Below are 12,209 nucleotides of genomic sequence, written 5' to 3' on the forward strand. Positions count from 1 at the left end.
TTCTTTGCACTCTCTCCAAAGCTTCCATGTGAAATTGCCCTTTAGTATAAGGGGACTAAAGAACAAAGAACAAAGAAAATTACAGCCCAGGAACAGGCCCTTCGGCCCTCCAAGCCTGCACTGACCATGCTGTCCCTACCCTTCCGGGGACCATATCCCTCTATTCCCACCTCATTCATGTACTTATCCACACGCCCCTTAAAAGTCACTTCTGTATCTGCTTCAAGTATTCTGCTCCTGCTCCCTCCCGCCCCGCAACCACATCCCCACCTCCCCCCCACTCCCGGCAGCGAGTTCCAAGCACCCACTATCCTCTGTGTAAAAAACTTGCCTCGTACGTCTCCTTTAAACCTTGCCCCTCGCACCCTAAAACTGTGCCCCTCCTAGTCATTGACTCTGGGAAAAAGATAGTAAATGTGTGGGGTTATGGGGATCGGGCCTGGGTGGGATTGTGGAAGCTGTAGACTTGATGGGCTGAATGGCCTCCTTCTGCACTGTAGGGATTCTATGTCTGTCTTGAGCTCCCCCTTCTCCAAGCTCTTCTGGAACGTTCCCTGGCTATCAGCCATTGGGGGTCATAGGGCAGGGGATCACAGCAGCCAATGGGGTTAAGCCAGGTCATCCTCGGTGTTCTGGCTGTTCAGGTCTCCTTTCGAGACCTGGTTATCCGAGGTGCCGGGGCACCTGGCTGGGACTGGGGAATACTCAAACATATTGGCCGGAATTTTCCAGCCGTTCACGCTGACGGGATTCTCCAGTCCTGCTGAGTGCCAAATTCTTCATCCTCACTTGCAGCAAGGCCGGGACACAATCAGCTAAAAATTCTGGCCAATGTCTTTTCCGATTCCTCTGGTTGAGTACTTCTTGATGAGTTTGGGGTTGTAACATCCCTCCCATTGTTAAGGTCAGCCGGCTCTGTTCAACATGGAAGACAGGGCCGGGCTAGTCCCTGTTGGCTTTTGAACTGTGGTATCCTTGTTCGCATCCCATCAGGCCTTGCCTGTCAAAGCGGTTTGGCTATCTATTCATTTAGAGTGTCCAATTTGATATTGGGCCTAGTTGCTCAGGCTGTTGGCCACAGAAGATTGTGTTGAACTTGTATAAAACATTGGTTCATCCTCAACTGGAGTATTGGATCCACTTATGAGCGCCGCACTTTAGGAAGGACGTAAAGGCTTTTACAAACATAGAAACCAGAAGCAGGAGTAGACCATTCAGTCCTTCGAGCCTGCTCCACCATTCATTATGATCATGGCTGATCATCAAATTCAATATCCTGATCTCCCCCATATCCCTCCATCCCTTTAGCCCCAAGAGCTATATCTAATTTATTCTTGAAATCACACAACATTTTGGCCTCAACTACTTTCTGTGGGAGTGAATTCCACACATTCACCACCCTCTGGGTGAAGAAATTTCCCCTCAGTTCTAAAAGGTTTACCCCTTACCCTCAAACTATGACCCCTAGTTCTGGACTCCCCCCACCATCGGGAACATTCTTTCTGAATCTACCCTCTCTAACTCTGTTAGAATTTTATGAGTTTCTATGAGATCTCCTCTCAGCTTTCTAAACTCCAGTGAATATAATCCAAACCGACTTAGTTTCTCCTCATATGACAGACCTGCCATCCCAGGAATCAGCCTGGTAAACCTTCACTGTGCTCCCTCTATACGGATATTCCCCCCCGATAACATCATTGCTCCCAACTCTGGGGGTTTCTCCGCAGGGTGGATGTGGAGAGGATGTTTCCTCTTGTGGGAGATGCAGGTGGAGATGGGGAGAAATGATTTCCCTTGGAGCAGACTGAGTCTCTGGAACTCTCTTCCTCAGAAGGTGGGGGAAGCAGAGTCTTGGAATCTTTTGAAGGCAGAGGTGGAAAGATTCTGGATTAATGAGGGGGTGAAAGATTATCGGGGGATGGGGGGGAACGTGGAACTTGAAACACAATCAGTCAGCCACAAGTGATGGTGCAGGCTGGAAGGGGTTGCATGGCGTTACCCTTGCTCAGATATTCTTAAGTTTGTACCTTAACAACAACAAAGAAGAGTACAGCACAGGGACAGGCCCTTCGGCCCACCAAACCTGTACTGACACATGATGCCTTTCTAAAGGTTTTTCCCTCTATTCACTGCCCATTTGAGAAGGTCTCTTTCAAACATTGCTATTGTATCTGCTTCCATCACCTCCTCTGGCAGCACATTCCTGGCACCCTCTGTGTTAAAAAACTTCTCTCTCACATCTCCTTTAAACCTATGTCCCCCAGTAATTAACATTTCTACCCTGGGAAAAAGACTCTGACCATCCGTTCTGTCCACACCTCTCATCATTTTATAAACTCCCCTCAGCCTCTGATGTTCAGGTTGGGGTTTGGCCAATCTCTCCTCGTAGCCAATACCCTCCAAATTTTTTAACTCATTTGTGGGACGTGGGCGCCGCTGGCTGGGCCAGTATTTCTTGCCCATCCCTAGTTGCCCTTGAACTGAGTGTCTCACTCGGCCATTTCAGAGGGTGGTTGAGAGTCATTGCTGTGGCTCTGGAGTCACATGTAGGCCAGACCAGTTAAGGACAGCAGATTTCCTTCTCTAAAGAACACAAGTGAACCAGATGGGTTTTTCCAACAATCGACAATGGTTTTATGGTCACCAGTAGATTCTGTAATTCCAGATTTTTTTCAATTGAATGCAAATGCCACCAACTGCTGTGGCGGGATTCGAACCCAGGTCCCCAGAACATTAGCTGAGTTTCTGGATTAACAGTCTAATGATAATACCATGAGGCCATCATTTCTGTACCCTCTCCAAAGCCTCCACATCCTTCTGGTAGTGGCGACAAGAACTGCGCCCAATATTCCAAATGCGATTGAACTAAAGTTTGAAGCAGTTGCAACGAGAATTGCCAATTTTTATAGCCTATGCCCTGACTGATGAAGGCAAGCGTGCCAGATGCGTTCTTGACCACCTTACCCATTTGTGTTGTCACTTTGGCCTTGTATGGGTGGGATTATCTGGCCTCGCTCGCCCCGAGACTGGAAAATCCTGCCCGAGGTCAATGGATTGTTGCGTGGTTCGCCCCTGCCTGCTACGATTCCCCTGGCAGGCTGCACAAGAGAATTCCACCTGTATGCCTTGTATGTACCTCGCCCGTCTGTCTGGGGAGGAGCATTTACATCTGGAATACTGAGTCCAGTTCTGGTCGCCACACTACCAGAAGGATGTGGAAGCTTTGGAGAGAGTGCAGAAAAGGTTTACCAGGATATTGCCTGGTATGGAGGGTATTAGCTATGAGGTGAGATTGAGTAAACTAAGGTTGTTCTCTCTGGAAAGACAGAGGTTGACCTAATAGAAGTTTATAAAATTATGAAGGGCACAGATAGAGTGAACAGTTGGAAGCTTTTTCCCAGGTCAGAAATGACAAACACAAGGGGTCACAAGATCAAGGTAAGAGGAGGGGCAAGGTTCAATACAGATATGTGGGGGACGTTTTTTACACAGAGGGTGGTGGGACCTTGGAATGCACTACCAAGCAAGGTGGTTGAGGCAGACACACTAGGATCATTTAAGACTTATCTAGACAGCCACATGAACAGACTGGGAATAGAGGGACACAAACGGATGGTCTGGTTAGGAACACATGGTTGGTGCAGGCTTGGAGGGCCGAAGGACCAGTTCCTGTGCTGCATTGTTCTTTGAGTAAGGGTTTTGCAATGATCCCAAAGAGGTGTGTCATTTGAGTATGAGCTCCCTGATTGAGGGAAAGATTACCTGCCACATCAGGGGGTCTCGCCTATGTACAGAGGGAGTGTCAGGGTTACTGACACTCCAGATTCTGGCTGTGTACCTGAAGCACTTCTAGGACTGGAAGAGTTTGTAAATAAAGGGAAGTTGGTGAAGGAACACTGGCCTCCGAGGAGTTAAGAACATAAGAACATAAGAAATAGGAGCAGGAATAGGCCATCTAGCCCTTCGAGCCTGCCCCGCCATTCAATAAGATCATGGCTGATCTGTCGTGGCTCAGTTCCACATTCCCGCCCTCTCCCCATAACCCTTAATCCCCTCTCTTATCAAAAACCCATCAACCCGCGTCTTAAATATACTTAGCGAGGTAGCCTCCACCACTTCAACGGGCAGAGAATTCCAGAGATTCACCACCCTTTGAGTGAAGAAGTTCCTCCTCAACTCCGTTCTAAACCGCCCCCCCTTTATCTTGAGGCTGTGCCCCCTAGTCCTATTATCCTTTCTGAGCGGGAAGAGTCTCTCCACCTCTATCCTATCCATCCCATTCATCATCTTATATGTCTCAATGAGATCTCCCCTCATTCTTCTAAACTCTAACGAGTACAAGCCTAGTTTATTCAGCCTCTCCTCATAGCTCAACCCCCTCAACTCCGGAATCAGCCTAGTAAACCTCCTCTGCACTCCCTCCAAGGCTAAAATATCCTTGCGTAAGTACGGCGCCCAAAACTGCACACAGTACTCCAGCTGCGGCCTCACCAATGCCCTATACAGCCGCAGCAAGACCTCCCTACTTTTATATTCAATCCCCCTCGCGATGAAGGCCAGCATCCCATTCGCCTTCCTGACCACCTGCTGCACCTGCAAGCTGGGTTTTTGCGACTCATGCACAAGGACCCCGAGGTCCCTCTGCACTGTTGCATGCTGCAGTTTTTCGCCATGTAATCCTTCCTACCATTATTCCTACCAAAGTGGACCATCTCGCACTTGCCAACATTAAATTCCATTTGCCAGTTCCTGGCCCATTCGCCCAGCCTATCTAGATCCTTCTGTAGACTCTCCACACCCTCCGCACAATTTGCCTTTCCTCCAATCTTGGTGTCATCAGCAAATTTCAACACCCTACACTCGGTTCCCTCCTCCAGATCATCTTCAGGTTTGCCTGGTGCTGCAGTTTTGATTAATTAAGTATGCGCTGCAGTGTTGCTTTAACTGGTGAAGGGTGAGGGAAAGACAAGGAAAAAGGGAGGGGGTAGCGGCGGAGTAGGGAGATCTCACGGGAACTGTCAGCGTGTTTTCTCTGGGCAGGCTTTGCACAGCTAATGAAGAACAGATGTGGAGTTCCAGTGAGCAAGTTCCCCTCACTGTGGTCAGACAGAACACCAGCACCCACCCTGACAGAGGGGGACAGAGGCCTCCTGTGTTCCTGTCATCGCTTCCTCGCAGGACCAATGACAGGAACACAGGAGGGAGCCCTCAATCTGACAGTCAGAATGTGAGAATAGCATTTGGCAAAGATCTCTCAAGGAATCATATAATTCTTCGATTTCCATCGAACCTGAAGCTTTTATAAAAATTACACTCCATCAAAAGGAGATGGGAAAGTTATCATGTACAGCTCTTTAATTCATTAATATTTACCAGGAGGTCTGTAATACAGCTCAACATTAACCAAGGTCAGTGCTGAGGGAGCGCCGCACTGTGGGAGGGTCAGTGCTGAGGGAGCGCCGCACTGTGGGAGGGTCAGTGCTGAGGGAGCGCCGCACTGTGGGAGGGTCAGTGCTGAGGGAGCGCCGCACTGTGGGAGGGTCAGTGCTGAGGGAGCGCCGCACTGTGGGAGGGTCAGTGCTGAGGGAGCGCCGCACTGTGGGAGGGTCAGTGCTGAGGGAGCGCCGCACTGTGGGAGGGTCAGTGCTGAGGGAGTACCGCACTGTGGGAGGGTCAGTGCTGAGGGAGCGCCGCACTGTGGGAGGGTCAGTGCTGAGGGAGCGCCGCACTGTGGGAGGGTCAGCGTTGAAGGAGCGCCGCACTGTGGGAGGGTCAGTGCCGAGGGAGCGCCGCGCTGCAGGAGGGTCAGTGCCGAGGAAACGCCGCACTGCGGGAGGGTCAGTGCCGAGGGAGCGCCGCACTGCGGGAGGGTCAGTGCCGAGGGAGCGCCGCACTGTGCGAGGGGCAGTGCCGAGTGAGCGCCGCACTGTGCAAGGGTCAGTGCTGAGGGAGCGCCGCAGTGTGGGTCAGTGCCGAGGGAGTGCCGCACTGTGGGAGGGTCAGTGCCGAGGGAGCGCCGCACTGTGGGAGGGTCAGTGCCGAGGGAGCGCCGCACTGTGGGAGGGTCAGTGCTGAGGGCGTGAAACACTGTCAGATAGTCAATGATGTGGGAGTGACATACTGTCGGAGGGTCAGGGGAAAGGTTAGTTGAGGTGTGAACTTTATATTTAAAATATATTTATGAAGTATTTATATTGAATACACCTCAACCAACATCAGAGTTACAGAATTTTACAGCACAGTAGGAGGCCCTTCGGCCCATTGTCTCTGTGCTGTCCAAACACACATCAATTCTAATCCCAGTATCCAGCTCTTGGTCTGTGGCTCTGTACGTTCTGGTGTTTCCAGTGCTTTTTTGAAACATCTTCTTCAACATCACTGACAGGATAGATGGTCTGGGCGATTTAGCACTGTCTGTGGGATCTTGCTGTGTGTCACTTGCCTCTCGCATTTCCTACATGAGGCCACAAAGCGCACTTTTTGTTAATTTGATGTGCGGTCGATCAACAGCGTGAGAAGCTTTGGGAAATCCCATGGTGGCGGGAGGATTGTGAGCCATCGAATTTTCTTACCCCCCCCCCAAAGCGCATTGACTCTCACCCAATTTACTCCGTCCAAAACCCCCCTTGTGATAGTGAACGCCTTAATCAAACCTGCCCTCCTTAACCATCTCTGCTCTGAGAAGAAGACTCCAACACTCTCCAGTCTCCCCCCTCTCTATTTGTTTGCTCCACTCTGATTTTTACCCACCTTGCATCTTGCATAGAATCCCTACGGTGCAGGAGGCCCATTGTGTCCGATAAAAATCCCACCCAGTCCCTATCCCCATATATTTACCCTGCTAATTCCCCCCAACACTCAGGGACAATTTAGCATAGCCAAACCACCTAACACACACATCTTTGGTCTGTGGGAGGAAACCCATGCAGACACGGGGAGAATGTGCAAACTCCACACCGAAAGTCACCCAAGGCCAGAATCGAACCCAGGTCCCTGGGGCTGAGAGTCAACAGTGCTAACCATTGTTTTGACTAGGCCTGCATCTGTTGCCCATCACAAAGTGTTTGCGTGTTCCCTTCTTGAACATCTATTGTCCGTCTGATGAACTTTGCTACCATGGAGGGGCAGTTCAGAGTCGACCACATTGCTGTGTGTTGGGGGGTGGTCTGGAGTCCCGTGTAGGCCAGACTGGGATAACGACAGTTGATTTCCTTTCCCTAAAGGGGATATTAGTGAACCAGATGGATTTTTACAACAATCGATTCACACTCCCCATGACTGAAACTGGCTTTATAACCCCAGATGTTATTGACTAAATTGAAATTCCACCATAGGATTAGAAGCCATGTCCCCCATTAGCCCCGGGGCTCTGGATAACTACTCCAGCGACGCTAGCTGTCTCTGCCTATTATCTTTTCTTGTGGGTTTCATTGATTTTAGCGTGTTTTTTGGCTGGAGGTCATGTGAGATACTTCCATCATTCACTCCCTCCATCACCGACGCACGGCGACGGCAGTGTGTACCATCTACAAGATGCAGCAACTCGCCAAGGCTCCTTCGACAGCGCCACCCAAACCCACCACCTCTACCCTTGAGAAGGATAAGGGCAGCAGACACCATGGGGAACACCGTGTGCGAGAGCGAGGGGGTGTGTGTGCGTGTGAGAGTGAGTGCTTTTTTTGTGTGTGTGAGACAATTTGTGTGTGAATATTTTTGCATTTTTTTTGGTGTGTGCGCACTTGAGAGTGTGTGCGTGTGGACCAGTCAAATCACAGGGTGACAGCACCTACACACATGAAAGCTTAAAACACTTCTCTCTGCCCCACACAGCCCCGCAGTCTCAGCCTGTGTCTGGATGTGTGTTATCAAACAGTCAAATCGTATCAGAAAATAACACTTATAATTTCATTTAAAGATTTAGATTATCAAACAGAGCAAATGCATATCCTTATGAATTAAAAAAAAGGAGAGATTATATAGTTAGAATGGAACTTCCGGCACATTAAGTGTGAAATGTAGAATTACCAAACTAATATTGTTCTCTCAATCCGGTGGTGATTCGCACTGGGGTGCTGTTCCCTGAATATTTATACTTTAAGGCATAGCCTGTAGTTATTGCTCTTCTTGCTGACACCCCAGCAGGTCCCACTGTGTGTGAACTCAGGGGGCAGTTATCTTGGCACCCTTTCAGATGGGGTACCGAAAAGGCTGATCTGTAAACTGTCCTTCCCGGATATCTCTGCCCTTCAAGAGGTCCTGGGAGGGAGGTCGCGATTGACAGGCTGGATGTGGAGAGGATGTTTCCTCTTGTGGGAGAATCAAAAACTGGGGAGGGGAAGGTGGGGAAATGAGTGTTTGAAAATCATGGGGTTGCCCATTGTAGACGGAGGAGAAATGTTCTCTCTCAGTGGGTGCTGAGTCTCTGGAACTCTTTTCCTCGGTGACACAGTGGTTAGCACTGCTACCTCACAGCGCCAGGGACCTGAGTTCGATTCCGGCTTGGGTCACTGTCTGTGTGGAGTTTGCATGTTCCCCCCATGTCTGCATGGGTTTCCTCCAGGTGCTCCAGTTTCCTCCCACAGTCAAAAAATGTGCAGATTAGGTGGGTTGGCCATGCTAAATTTAAAGTTACTGTCATAAGTAGGATTGCATTAACACTGCAATGAAGTCACTGTGAAAATCCACACTCTGGCGCCTGTTCGGGTATACTGAGGGAGAATTTAGCACGGCCAATGCACCTAATCTGCATGCTTTTAAATTGCCCCTTCGTGTCAGGGGAGACTTGCTAGGGTAAATTCATGGGGCTATGGGGATAGGGCCTGGGTGGGATTGTAGTTGGTGCAGACTCGATGGGCCAAATGGCCTTCTTTTACACTGTCAGGATTCTATGATTCTGTGAAAAGACGAGTGAAGCAGATTCTTTGAATCTTTTTAAGGCAGAGGTGGGTAGATTGACTTAAAAGGTCAGCTCTTTTCTCTCCTCACAGATGCTGCCAGACCGGCTGAGATTTTCCAGTGTTTTCTCTTCTGGTTTCAGATTCCAGCGTCTGCAGTAGCTTGCTGTTAGCCAGTGGTGAGACAGTGGATTATACAGGGCGGGGGGGGGCGAAGTTACAGGAGGGTGTGTGAAAGGTTGTTTGGGGTGGGGAAGACAAAAGGTTACAGGGGCAACATGGGGTCGATGTTACAATCAGACATGATATTATCAAATGGGACAGCAGCAGGTTGGAGAGGCAGAGTGGCCTCCTTCTTGGTCAGTTGCCATTGGCGAATGGAAAATTTGTAGCATTGAGTCCAAAAGAGTCCATCGCAGGGTCCAGGAGGCTGAGGTGGTGGTGATTTCCTCAATGGGGGGTCCCAGACCCCGTCCCCTTGTTGTCTGCCATCAGTGGCCCAGGCGCTTCCACTGCCGGTGGCTCAGGTTCGCCCCCTGCCGGTGACCCAGGTGCTCCAAGAAGCGGAAGCTGAGGTGGATCTGCATGATGTCACAAAGCTTGGACAGGAAGTGTCCGGACAGGGGCTGGGGCAGGAGGCCCCGGGCAGCCAGCGGCTTGTCCAGCAGCTTCAGGCCCACGAAGCCGGTGCACGAAGCCAGGGCCTGGGCCAGCAGCAGGCCGGAGGCGGCGTCCCCCAGGCGGGCCTGGGCCGCCAAGCCGACCAGCGCGGCCAGCAGGATGTGGGCGGCCAGCGCCAGCTCGAAGCCGCGGCAGTGGGCCAGCGCCAGGCCGTAGCTGGACACCGAGGCGGCCTGGGAGGCCAGGGCCAGGGCCCAGCGGCTGGGGGCCCGCGGCGGCCGCAGCAGCTGCGCCGCCCACACCGGCACCCAGGCGAAGAAGGGCAGCGTCAGCCACTGGTCCAGGGCGGCGCTCCGCTGGCTCTGCGCCGTCAGCCGGACCCACTGCACCGGCCCGTAGGCCAGCGCCATCCAGGCGAAGACGGCGCAGTGGTAGGCCCAGGCCGCGGACTGGCTGGGCCGCCGCCGCAGCCAGTAGGCCCCCACCGCCATGTAGCCCAGGTTGACCAGCGAGTTGCAGGGCATGGCCAGCCAGCGGGGCAGCCAGGCCAGCTGCCTCTCGGCGTAGTGTCCGTACCCCAGCTCGGTGCACACCCCATCGAACAGGCCCGTGCCCAGCGCCGCCACGCAGACCCCCAGCAGCAGCAGGACGTACAGGAAAGCCTGGGCCCGGGGCCCCAGCTTAGCGGCAGCTGACACCAGCCCCATCCCCGTCTCTGCCTCACCTCCCTCCCCGAACTGCTGCTGCTGGTTCCGGCTGCTCTTAAAGCTGTAATTAATGTCCACCCGCCCTTAAATACTCAGCCTCACCGCCAGGTTAAAGTCCAACAGGTTTGTTTGGCATCGCCCAGCTTTCAGTGCTGCTCCTTCACCAGCTGACTGGAGAGTTGGCTTCACAAACAGGGCATATATAGGGGCTCACAGCATAAAAACAGGCCCTTCGGCCCAACTTGTCCATGCTGCCCCCTTTTCTAACCCCAAAGCTAATTGCCTGCATTTAGCCCATATTCATCTTATACCCACGAGCAGGAATTTCTTCAGTCAGAAAGTGGTGGATGTGCGGAACTCTTTGCCGCAGAAGGCGGGTAAAATATGTAGGGATATAGGGGTAGGCCTCAGTGGGATCATGGTCAGTGAAGACTCGATGGGCCGAAGGGCCTCTTTCTGCACTGTATGATTTCTATGATAAGGCTGTGGAGGCCATGTCTTTAAGACAGGTTCTTGATTAATAAGGGGATCGGGTTTATGGGGATGAGAAAAATATCAGCCATGAATGAATGGCTGAGAGACTCAATGGGCCGAGTGGCCTAATTCTGCTCCTATGTCTTATGGTCCTATAACTGCCTAAATGCTTTTTAAAAGACAAAATTGAACCTGCCTCTACTACTGCCTCCAGCAGCTTGCTCCAGACACTCACCACCCTCGTATGCAAAAAGTGCCCCTCTGATCCCTTTTGTATCTCCTCTCTCATCTTAAACCTACGCCCTCTAGTTTTAGATTCCCCTGCTTTTGAGAAAAGATTTTGACTATCTAGATGATCTGTGTCCCTCATTTTATAGACCTCTATACGATCACCCCCTAAACCTTCTATGTTCCAGAGAAAAAAGTCCCAGTCTATCTAACCTCTCCTTATAACTCAAACCATCAAGTCCCAGTTGCATCATAGTACATCTTTTCTGCACTCTTTCTAGTTTAATAATATCCTTTCTAACATAGGGTGACCAGAATTGCAAGATATGCTGGAATGCGAGTCTTTACAGGTAATAAAGTCTTCAAAGTGTCCGTATATGCCCCATATGAGTTTCTGTCTATATATGCCCTGTTTGTGAACCTACTTCCACTTACCTGATGAAGGAGCAGTGCTCCGAAAGCTCATGCTACCAAATAAACCTGTTAGACTTTAACCTGGTGTTTGTGAAACTTCTTACTGAGCTCACCCCGGTCCAACACTAGCATCTCCATGCCTTAAATACACAGCACAGTTCTCCACCTACTCAGCCTTAACCAGGAAGGCTACTTTCTCAAGGGGCAACTGGGATGGTGCAAATCCCCCAGCCAGCAACACCCACAACCCATCACTGAATAAACACACAGGCCTAGTCTCTTATCTCTGCTGAAGATAGGATGGCATAGTGAATTAGCAGTGCTGCCTCGCAGCATCAGGAACCAGGTTCACTTCCCAGCTCAGGTCACTGTCTGTGCAGAGTTTCACGTCACCGTGTCTGCATGGGTTTCCTCCCACGCTCCAAACAATGTGCTGGTTAGGTACATTGGCCATGCTAAATTCTCCCTCAATATATGCAAACAAGTGTGGCAATTAGGGGATTTTCACAGTAGCTTCATTGCAGTGTTAATGTAAGCCTACTTGTGACTACTTAATTTTAGAAGGGTGGGGGAGGATGGAGGTTTTTAAAATAGTGAAGGGGTTTCAACAGGGACAACATAGAGATGTTTCCACTTTGTGTGTGAGAGAATCATAGAATCCCTACAGTGCAGAAGGAGGTCATTTGGCCCATCAAGTCTGCACCAATCACAATCCCACCCAGGCCCTATTCCCATAACCCTACATATTTACCCTGCTAATCCCCCTGACACTAGGGGTAATTTAGAATGGTTAGAATTCACTTAACCTGCACATCTTTCAGGCTGTGGGAAGAAACCGGAGTGCTCAGAGGAAACCCACACATACACAAAG

General features: G+C 50.8%; 1 protein-coding gene across 1 annotated transcript; it reads right to left on the minus strand.

Moving 5' to 3' along the window:
- Positions 1–9,107: 9,107 nt before the first annotated feature.
- tmem187 (transmembrane protein 187) lies at positions 9,108–11,404 on the minus strand. The gene has a single exon (XM_080204276.1). It carries the CDS (start codon positions 10,220–10,222, stop codon positions 9,386–9,388), a length of 837 nt encoding a protein of 278 aa, XP_080060402.1. The 5' UTR covers positions 10,223–11,404; the 3' UTR covers positions 9,108–9,385.
- Between the last annotated feature and the right edge of the window lie 805 nt (positions 11,405–12,209).

The sequence above is a fragment of the Carcharhinus amblyrhynchos genome, chromosome 15, assembly GCF_965287045.1.
Source record: "Carcharhinus amblyrhynchos chromosome 15, sCarAmb.v2.hapA, whole genome shotgun sequence".
In the NCBI taxonomy this organism is placed as follows: domain Eukaryota; kingdom Metazoa; phylum Chordata; class Chondrichthyes; order Carcharhiniformes; family Carcharhinidae; genus Carcharhinus; species Carcharhinus amblyrhynchos.